We start from the raw sequence: 10,013 nt of genomic DNA on the forward strand, positions 1-10,013 counted from the left end.
AATGTAATCTCATGAGTCGCCCACAAATTATTCTGGAATCCATGATTATAATTTCGTTACATATAACATTGAATAAAATAATTATTAGTTTACCATTTTTTAGGTTTCTTGGATACGCAGGAAAGATTTCCAGCTACTAACGGTTGGATTGTCAACACATAGTAGCGATAAACGGTTTTTGGTTGAGCATACGCGTCATATGGGACACTGGTCCCTTAGAATTAAAGCCGTCAGAGAAGAGGATCGTGGATTTTATGAGTGTCAATTGTCAATTTACCCAACTCAGTCAATTTTTATTGAACTAAAAATTGTTGGTAAGTAGTATTAGATTTAAAAATTTGTAATAAAAAAATTTCTAACGACTTATAATCACAGAAGCGGTAGCAGAAATAACAAGCGCGCCTGAGCTTCATATCGACGAAACGTCTACCTTACGACTTGAGTGTAAACTTAAGCGGGCGACGGAAAATCCATCTTTTGTATTTTGGTGAGAGACCAGAAAAGATAATTTCAGATTTCAGACAATTAGTCTAAGTTCCTTATCCATCAGCATTCAGTATGTCAATTCCTTCAGTTGATTTACGATCTGTACTGTTTTATCTGTATAAAAATAGATGCCGCGATTCACAACTTTCCTGTTGGTTTGTGGTTGCATTTCACTTAATAGACAAAACAGCAGAACTAGAAGCCTATGATTTTCCTATGTAAAAAAACTGAGCTTTGATCAAAACTCAACTCAATTCTAGTTTAAATAAGGTATAAGTGAACAGAACTTTTAATTTCTATACCCGTACTCCAAAAAGAGTTAAGGGGTATATTAGATTTGTGTTAAAAGTGGATGTGTGTAACGCAGAGAAGGCAACGTTTCCGACCTCATAAAGTATATATATTCTTTATCAGCATCAATAGCCGAGTCGATAGAGACTCAGAGACTATAGGAGCTAGAGAAACCAAATTTGGTTTAAAGACTCATGTTATATCACACTGTTAGAAGTGTATTTCAAAATTTCGTCCCTCCCCTTCCGCCACTACAAAGAACTAAAAATCTGTGGTAGGCACAATTTTAAAGATACGATAAAACTAAAAGCTCAGTATCGTAGAGAATGCCCATATCTACCAGATTGCCGAATCTGAATCAGATCGGAGCATAATTATAACCAGAATGAAGAAATTAATTTACCATTGCTTTCCCCGCTTACTTCAGCAAGAGACCCGCTACTCATTCTCTTTCTCGCTCGCACACTCTGCCTCGTTATGTAAGTTAATTTCCAAAAGATTGAATGTTGAACTTCTTTATTGGAGAATAAAAATCGGACTGAATTTATAAACTTAAGATATCCCTAAACTAGCTGTGAGCTTTCGGCAGCGACGCTGGCGTAGCTCGTGGCGACGTCGGCGTAGGCGGATACTTTTCTGCTGACGGCGACAATTGCAGTTTCAGCATTTTGGATTTGTTTATAGCTGGTGGCGACGTCTGCGTAAACGGATACTTTTCCGTTGGCGGCGACAATTGTTAATTAAGCATTTTGGGATTTTATTTATGTTCCCGGAATCTTGGGTCGGCGCAACTGTTTGGTCACAAAGTTGCGGAATTGTTTCTGCCACTGAACTCTTGTTCATGTGGCGAACAATGTTGTTGTTAACTTGTACGCGAGTGCCCTCTAGCGGATGAGATGTAGAATCTAAATGGTACATGTATAATCTAGCTCAAGCTCAAATATGAATATACGCGTCCTTAGAAGCGACTCACACGTTTCTTCTCGTTCTTTCTTTAATTGAGTGTGAAATAAACACTGAAATATGTATCGAATCTATTTTATTCAGGTGGCTGGCAACTACTACTGATAAATATCATCGGATTCTCATCAGGCTATGGGCCCTGGAACAGGCTAGATTAAGTGAGAGCCGGCTGTCAGGCTTGCTAGGTCCCAGTCAACTTCAATAAACGATAAATCGTACTACTCATATTCGAAATAAGTTTAGCTAGAAAAACGTGCCATATATTTTACTTGCGGTTTAGTTTTTTTTATGCCCGTACGCAAAGAGTTAAGGGGCTTATTGTATTTGTGGTGTGTTAGGTTAGGTTAGGTTGAGGCGGCTATCGAGATTGTCAGAGACCCGACACACCTAGGCCGGTTTCGGCCCATTGTGATACCGCATATATCGTTCCCTTCTCCCTCGTAAGACCCTATGTTATCCATTATCCCATCCGGATGCCCTTATGAAGCCTGCGATCCGTCTGGGACTGATTGTAGACATGTCCGAAATGTCAATTAGAAAAAAAACACCCAAGTATTGAAGTCTCCTTCTACTGAGAGCCGGACAGGAGCAGAACAGGTGTTCCACAGTCTCCTCCTCGTCCTCATCTCTACAGCTTCGACAGAAGTCGTTATATGGGGCGCCCAGCCTGTTTGCATGTGTGCCTATTAGCCAGTGTCCCGTAAGGGAGCGTATGACTGAGCTGCACCTACTCCTACTGAGTTTGCAAAGCTCATCGGTGCGCTTCCTTATAATGTTAGGCCATGTTTGCCGAGTTATGCGACATAGTGGCACAGTTTGCCATCTGTCATTTATTAATCGCTTAAAATGTTCTTTTATTTTGAGCTTGCAGGTGGCCATTGGCATACGAATATCCTCCTTATCAAGGAGAAGGGGGATTGTTGTACCAGCTCTGGCCAGCTCGTCCGCTATGCAGTTGCCTTCAATCTCCTGGTGGCCCGGGACCCATATTAGGCTGATGACGAACTGATAAGCCATCTCATGAAGAGATTTGCGACAGTTTGCCACGGTAGCCGAGCTTGTTGTTATCGCATTTAGCGATTTGATCGCTGCTTGGCTATCACTATAGATATTTATATGAGTTGCCGCAGGGGCTAGTTCCTGAAGACAGCTCAAAGCTTCCTTGATCGTTATGACTTCCTCTTGGAAGACACTGCAGTGATCCGGGAGCCTGAAGGAGTGTCTTATGTTCAGCTGTTCGGAGTAGATTCCTCCTCCGACCTTGTTGTCCAGCTTTGAGCCATCAGTAAAGATTCGAATGGCTCCCTTTGGACCAGGTGGTCCCTCAAGCCAGTTGTTTCTGTGAGGGATGATTGTTTCAAAGGGGGTATCTGTATACTCCCTCGGAACGCAGTAGTCCGTTTTTGTGGGGACGATTTTGTTTCCCTTTAGGATGGACGCATGACCGGTGTGATGTGACACCCATTGGTCAGAGTCTCTAAGACGGATTGCTGCCATTTCTGCCTGCTCCTTACCTGCAAGGTCAAGGCTCTGCAGGCATAGTATAGCATTTAGCGCATCCGTTGGTGTTGTGCTCAGAGCTCCACTGATGCATAGGGCTGCAGTACGCTGCACCTTGCCTAGTTGTTTAGTGATGGTCCCCTTCGATAGGGCAGGCCACCACACTGCGACTCCGTAGAGCAGTATTGGTCTTACTATTGCTAGGTAGATCCATTGGACTATTTTTGGGTTCATGCCCCATTTTAGCCCAATGGCCTTCTTGCAAGTGTAGAGGGCTATCGTAGCCTTCTTCACTCTGTCTTTGATGCTCAGGTTCCAGCTAAGCTTTTTATCAATTACCAACCCTAAGTAACTGGCACTGTCGCTGAAGGAGAGCCTGCATCCGTTTAGTATTGGGGGGTTGAGGGACGGGATTTGGTATTTGGTTGTAAACAACACAAGTTCCGTTTTAGAGGGATTAACTCCCAGTCCACGCGACTTTGTCCATTCTGACAGTCGCGCGAGCTTCGCGGTCATTAGATCGCAGAGTGTTTGAGGGAATTTTCCCGAGAAGATAATGGCAACGTCGTCCGCGTATGCTACCACCTTGCAGCCCTCCCCCTCCAGGTCACACAGAATCTTGTTGACTGCTATGTTCCATAGAAGGGGAGACAGGACACCACCTTGCGGGGTGCCTCTGTTGACATACCTTGACTGAGTGGACGATCCCATTGATGATGTCACTGTCCTGCATGTGAGCAATTGATCTATGAGCATCACCAAGTGACGATCCACTCCCGGGTCAGTCAGGGCCTCTGTGATGGCTCCTGGTATGATGTTGTTAAAAGCTCCCTCAATGTCTAGGAAAGCGATTAAGGAGTATTCTTTGACGTGTAGAGATTTCTTTACCGCCGAGATTACTTCATGGAGTGCCGTTTCCGTGGATTTTCCTTTACGGTAGGCATGTTGTGCGCCAGACAGCCACTGAGGATTTATGGTTGTTCTCAGCTGCAGCCCGACTAGTCTCTCAAAGGTTTTGAGAAGAAAGGACGATAGACTTATTGGTCTGAAGTCTTTTGGGGTTGTGTGTGAGGGTTTCCCTGCTTTGGGGATAAAGACTATTTTAGCCTTTAGCCAAGCTCGGGGGATTTTTCCCACTGTCAGTATCTTCCTGAAGATACTTTGCAGCCAGTTGATGGCCATGTCCCCGGCTTTTTGTAACTGAGCCGGAATGACTTGGTCCGGGCCAGGCGATTTGAAGGATTTAAAGCTGTTTACTGCCCAGCTAATATTCCGTTTTGTGAGGATGTGCACCATCGAGGTTTCCGTGCCTTCACTTGGGGTGTCTGCCGGCTCGATGGTCGTACACCAGGAAAATGAGTATCGAGTAGAATGTGTAGGGAGTCCTCACTAGAGTTTGTCCACGTACCATCCGTTCTCTTGAGATATCCCACCGAGGGGGATGTTTTTGACAGGATCTTGCATAGCCTTGCGGCTTCTGACGTGTCTTCAATTTCGGAGAAAAATTTTTGCCAAGAGGCCCGTTTTCCTCTCCTTGTTTCTTTTTTGTATAGGGTTAGCTTACTTTTGTAATTTTCCCAGTGCGCTTCCTCGCTGCTGCTTTTGGCTCTGTTAAAGAGAGTCCTGCAGTCTTTCCGGAGGGTATCTATATGTTTAGATATGTTTAGACCACCAGGGGGGCTTCTTTTTCCCTCTTGGTTTGGTTGGGGGGCAAGCTGCCATGAAGGCCTTATTGCAAGCTTCCGTGAAATTGTCCACAAGACGATTAAGATCGTCTTGTGTGTCCGGGCATTTTGGTGCTAGGGGGGGGAGTAATTCCTCCATTTTTGCACTATATGTATCCCAGTTGGCTTTCCTGGGATTAGTATAGTTTGTGGGTGTGGTGCTTTCGAGCGATAGGATTGTCTCGATGTACCTGTGGTCGGAGGAGTGGTCCTCTAGGACTCTCCAACTTTTCATTATGTCTGACAGTTTGTGAGACAATAGAGTGAGGTCAATAACCTCTTGACGGTTTTTTATGATGAAAGTGGGGTCATTACCCCGATTACCAATAATTAGGTTGGAGTTTAGGATGAAGCTGAAAAGTGACTCACCCCTTACATTTGTATCCGAGCTCCCACATTGGGTGTGGTGAGCGTTGGCATCGCAGCCTATACATAGGCTTGTATCCGACCTCTTGCTGTCGCTGGCTATCTTGCGAACGAGGTCACTGGGAGGATCGCTTTCCTCGTGAGCCATGTAGGACGACACCAGGTTCAGGCGTGTCCCTTGTAGCTCTAGGCTAGCCGCCGTGTTGTCGCCATTGCTATAATTGGGGAGCAGAAAGATATTTAGGTGCTTTCTTGCTAGTATGCAGGTTCTAATTTTACCTTCAGTTTGGGCTACAATCAGCTTGTAGTCCTTCGTCGCTAATCCACAGACCCTGCCTCCTACCACCCAGGGCTCTTGGATTAGGACTATGTCCCCTCCGCTTGCGACTAAGCGGAGTATTAGGGCAGCGGATGCTGCTTTACAGTGGTGGAGATTTATCTGCAGAAGCCTCAGAGACTTCGTTAGAGTCGTTCTCCACCACTGTTATATCGGCGTCAGAGTCGTCGAGGATCTCGTCCCGACACAGCGCCTCAAAATCGAGCATCAGCTCCGTCTCCGAGGAGTAGCTCTCCAGGGCCGGCTCCGGCTCCGGGTCTACTTCGGGTGCCTCGATCTCCGAGGCAACGTCCTGCTCAACTGGGTTGTTGACAGAACGCGCCTCGGCCGCTGCATCCGACTTGTAGACCTTCATGGTCACCGAGCTGAACCCGAAGTTGAGCTCTCCCTTGGCTGCCTCGATCGGGGCTGTTCAACAACAAATTTTTTTTCCAGACTCATGTGATCTCACACTACTACAAGTGTATTTCAAAATTTCGCCCCGCCCACTTCCGCCACCACATAGGACGAAAATCTGTGGCAGGCACATTTTTAAAAATACCATAAAACTGAAAACGCAGCATCGTAGAAAACGACCATATCTGGTAGATTGCTGAATCTGGATCAGATCGTATCATAATCATAATAAGCCAGACTAATGAAAGGTGGTTTCCCCCACCTCCTCCAACACGAGGCCACGCTACTCATTCTCTTTCTCGCTCGCACACACTCTGCCCTATTCAGTGCGCGACTTTTTTCAGAGAAGATGTTGAATCTACATTTTAGATGTGTAATCTATATTTTAGATGTATAATATACATGTTATATATGGAGATGTAAAATATTTCAAAATTCTAAATAAATCATTACACTTCCTTTTCAACATTAACCGAGACTGGTTGCGGTTGTTTCTTATCTGTTCGTAGTGTTTTTTTCCGGGTTACAAAGTTTTCCGAGAGACAAATTAAAGAAATAAATTCAATTAATTCATCACGTAGAGTTACCGAGGTTTCTCCAATCAGCAGCATTGGCGGCGCCGGTTCCTCGTCGTCTGTGAAAAAATACCCTAAAATGGCTTCGAGTAGCAGCAAAAGACAAAATAAGGTAGATAGGATTGGAATTGTAGCATAAAAGTGACCAGTTGACAAACGACGTAACGTCGGCAAAAAAACCGGACAAGCGAAAACACCAACTGTTGTGAGCTGTCGGGCTTTTCCGACCGTTTGATGGTAAGAGCGGGCGTGCATTCGATGTAAGAGCGACAGCTCGCGCAAAGAGCTTGTTGCCAGCGGCTGCTCCGAACGTTCTCCTCCCTGCGGAATATCATGGACTTCCGCACTAGCATCTACGGAAAGGGTGCAGAGCTAGGTAACAGCTCGTCGAGTAGTACAAGAGGGCGAGAATTTATTATTCCCTGTATTTGGCATACCAAGGTCAGAAGCTCTTCGAAACCAAGGATGCCCGTTCCGACTGAAGTGTATAGGTGCCGCTTAGTCATTTTGACAGCAGCCTCCCAAAGCCCGCCAAAGTGCGGGGATCGAGGTGGGATGAAACGCCAATCGAAGCCACTGTTCAGGCAATGCGCATGAACGTCGTCAATGTGCTTCTGGCTCAAGAACAGGCGTTTTAGTTCCTCCAGCTCATTCCTTGCGACAACGAAGTTGGTCGCATTGTCCGACCAAATCCATCTTGTAATGCCTCTTGTGGCCGTAAAACGTTTGAGGGCGGCCAGGAACGAAGGTGTCGTTAGATTCTTTACCAGCTCCAGCGATACTGCCTTGGTGGCGAAGCAAATAAACACCGATATGTAACACTTCTGTGGGGTCTCGTTGCGTACATCGGTCTTGTAGTAGAAGGGTCCACAGTAGTCAATCCCGGTCACAGTGAATGCCGGTGACTTCTCCACTCGATCCTTTGGCAAATCTGCCATTATGTGCTTCACGAGACGAGGCCGATATTTACTGCAGATGATGCATTTCCGCTATGCGCGAGAAACCGTCTTTATTCCGCCTATCGGCCAATACTGCAACCGAATCAAGCCGAGCAGCGAATGCGGGCCTGCATGGTGATGCTTCCGGTGAAAGTGCTCAACGACGGCAAACGTCAACGGATGATCCTTCGGTAAAATAATTGGATGGCGAGCTTCATAATCAAGCGATGACTGTTGAAATCTTCCACCTATGCGAATTAATCCAAGCGAGTCCAGAACAGGAGACAGCAATGCAATGCTGCTTAAAGAATCGATTTTACTTTCATTTGTCAAAGCCTTATACTCTGGAGACAACGAAGCCCTTTGAACAATGCGAAGGAGCAAATGGGTTCCCCCGCGAATATCCTTGAGTGTGAGCTTTGGTGACGAACTTAAAAACATATCCAAAGATTCGTTGCATCGTTCCAAACGAGTTGATGAACAGAGCCTTCTGCCGAGCTTCAGGAAGGTCTCTCTCTGGCAAACAAGATTTAGGCCAACTATCCTTCTCCATTTGTAGAAATGCCGGTCCCTTCATCCAAAGAGACGACTGCAAGAGTTCCTGAGGTGAGGCTCCCTTGGAAATTATGTCAGCCGGGTTCAACGCGGTCGGGACATAATTCCATTCCCTGCGTCAGCTGCTGTATGGCAGCGACCCTGCTGGCAACGAACACGTTGAGTTTCGAAGACTCTTCAGCCTTCAGCCACGAAAGCACCACAGAGGAGTCTGACCAACAATAGACTTTGCAATTGAGCGCTTCTATCCTCAAGACCTCGCTAACCAAGTGCGCAAGAAGCGCGGCACCACAGAGCTCCAACTTGTGAATGCTGATCGTGTTCAGAGGTGCCAGCCGAGATTTCGAACAAAGTAGATGGGTTTGAACTCCAAGTGAGGTAACCGATCACGTATAAATGCACGTTCCAAACGCAGCGAGACTGGCATCACAAAATGCGTACACTTCGAACCTGGCTCCAACATGCAGAACGTAGCGATGAAACTCAGCACGATCAACTTCGGCAACATCCTGGCAGAATTGGGTCCATCCACTCTCTAAAGCCTGCGGCAAGCTCTCGTCCCAGTCCAACTTGCTTCTCCACATCTTCTGAAGAATTATCTTCGCCCTTGTCAACGTTGATCGATTAAACGGAGGGGATCGTAACACCGTGCGGTTAATGATAGCACAGTCAGCTTTGTGTGTCGGCCAAGACTGATTTTGGGTGCAAAGGTGAATAAGAACTTGTCCCTGCGTGGATCCCATACGAGCCCAAGAGTCTTTGTAATGTCGCTCCCGTCATCAAACTTTAGAAGGGTTTCCTTGTCGGCCTCTAGGACATCCTGAAGCATTTCTACTTCTGCTCGAGCACCACTTTCTCAAACGAAAATTACCAAGACCAAGGAGTTGTGTGGTTTGATGCATGACCTTCCGCACTTCTTCAACCGCATCGCCTCCTGTCATCAACATAGAAGTCCTGTAAAACGACTTTCGAGCCCAATGGATACGACGAAAACTTATCCATGGCGAGTTGTTGCATTGCACGAATGGCCAAAATTGAAGCAGACTTGGTGCCATACGTGACCGTGTCCAGCTTGAAAACTTGGATGTCATCTTTGGGTGAATCACGCCACAAAATACACTGTGGCTCTGCCACGCGCACACATCGGTACATCTTACAAATTTCTCCGGTAATTCCAATAGCAAATGTACGAAAACGCACTAGAGTGGTAAAGAGCTTCGCCTGAATTGTGGGCCCTGACATTAGGAGCTCATTTAACGAGAATCCAGACGACGTCACTGCTGAGCCATCGAACACGACCCTTAACTTTGTGGACGAACTCTCCTCTTTCAGTATGCAATGGGGCGGCAAGAAGGATTTACACTCATGTACTTGCGAGCTAGGCACGGACGACATTTGCTTGAGGTCCAAATGTTCCTTAATGAATGCTGCGTATTGGTCCTTAACCTTTGGACTTCGACTAAACTTGCTCTCAAGATTCTCAAATTGCCTTTTGGCTTGCAAATACGAATCGCCTAACAGACCTACATCACGCTTCATCGGCAGATGAACAGAGTATTCCCCCGTAGGCAACCTACTGTAGTGCTGATGGAAGTGCTCTTCACAATGAAGCTCTTCTGCGGACATCCTTGAGATTGGCTCGTAGACGTGCTCTACTTCCCAGAACTGACAAACCAACTCATCTAACTGGACAACTGGGGTAGGCGCAGGCGTTGCTTCTTGCGATGCAACGAATGATGACGACTGGGGCAGTCGATTGCAGCCTCCCGAGAACACCCATCCAAGGAGTGTTTTTTGCAGCAATGGCAATCCCAAAAGCTATATGCATTTGGCCAATGCACAGCAATTCAAAAAATAGATCTGCTCCAATTCGCTGTGGTAC

The 10,013-nt window shown here is 46.3% G+C and overlaps 2 protein-coding genes across 2 annotated transcripts in view; one reads left to right on the forward strand and one right to left on the reverse strand.

The window, feature by feature from the left end:
- Positions 1-609, forward strand: part of LOC111078287 (lachesin) — a 67,090-nt gene extending 66,481 nt beyond the window's left edge. Inside the window, exons 3-5 of the mRNA XM_041595706.1 lie at positions 104-314; positions 376-487; positions 551-609. Of these exons, the coding sequence (XP_041451640.1) occupies positions 104-314; positions 376-487; positions 551-578 (351 nt within the window). The 3' untranslated portion in view covers positions 579-609. The remainder of the gene's footprint in view (positions 1-103; positions 315-375; positions 488-550) is intronic.
- An 8,440-nt stretch (positions 610-9,049) lies between these two features.
- On the reverse strand, positions 9,050-9,757 carry LOC121405061. The gene has a single exon (XM_041595655.1). The coding sequence runs from the start codon at positions 9,755-9,757 to the stop codon at positions 9,050-9,052; it is 708 nt and encodes a 235-aa protein (XP_041451589.1).
- Between the last annotated feature and the right edge of the window lie 256 nt (positions 9,758-10,013).

The sequence above is a fragment of the Drosophila obscura genome, unplaced genomic scaffold, assembly GCF_018151105.1.
Source record: "Drosophila obscura isolate BZ-5 IFL unplaced genomic scaffold, ASM1815110v1 contig_137, whole genome shotgun sequence".
Taxonomy (NCBI): Eukaryota; Metazoa; Arthropoda; class Insecta; order Diptera; family Drosophilidae; genus Drosophila; species Drosophila obscura.

Coding starts and splice junctions, on each gene's coding strand:
- LOC121405061 (XM_041595655.1), bottom strand. CDS start 9,757: ATGTCCGCAGAAGAGCTTCATTGTGAAGAGCACTTCCATCAGCACTAC.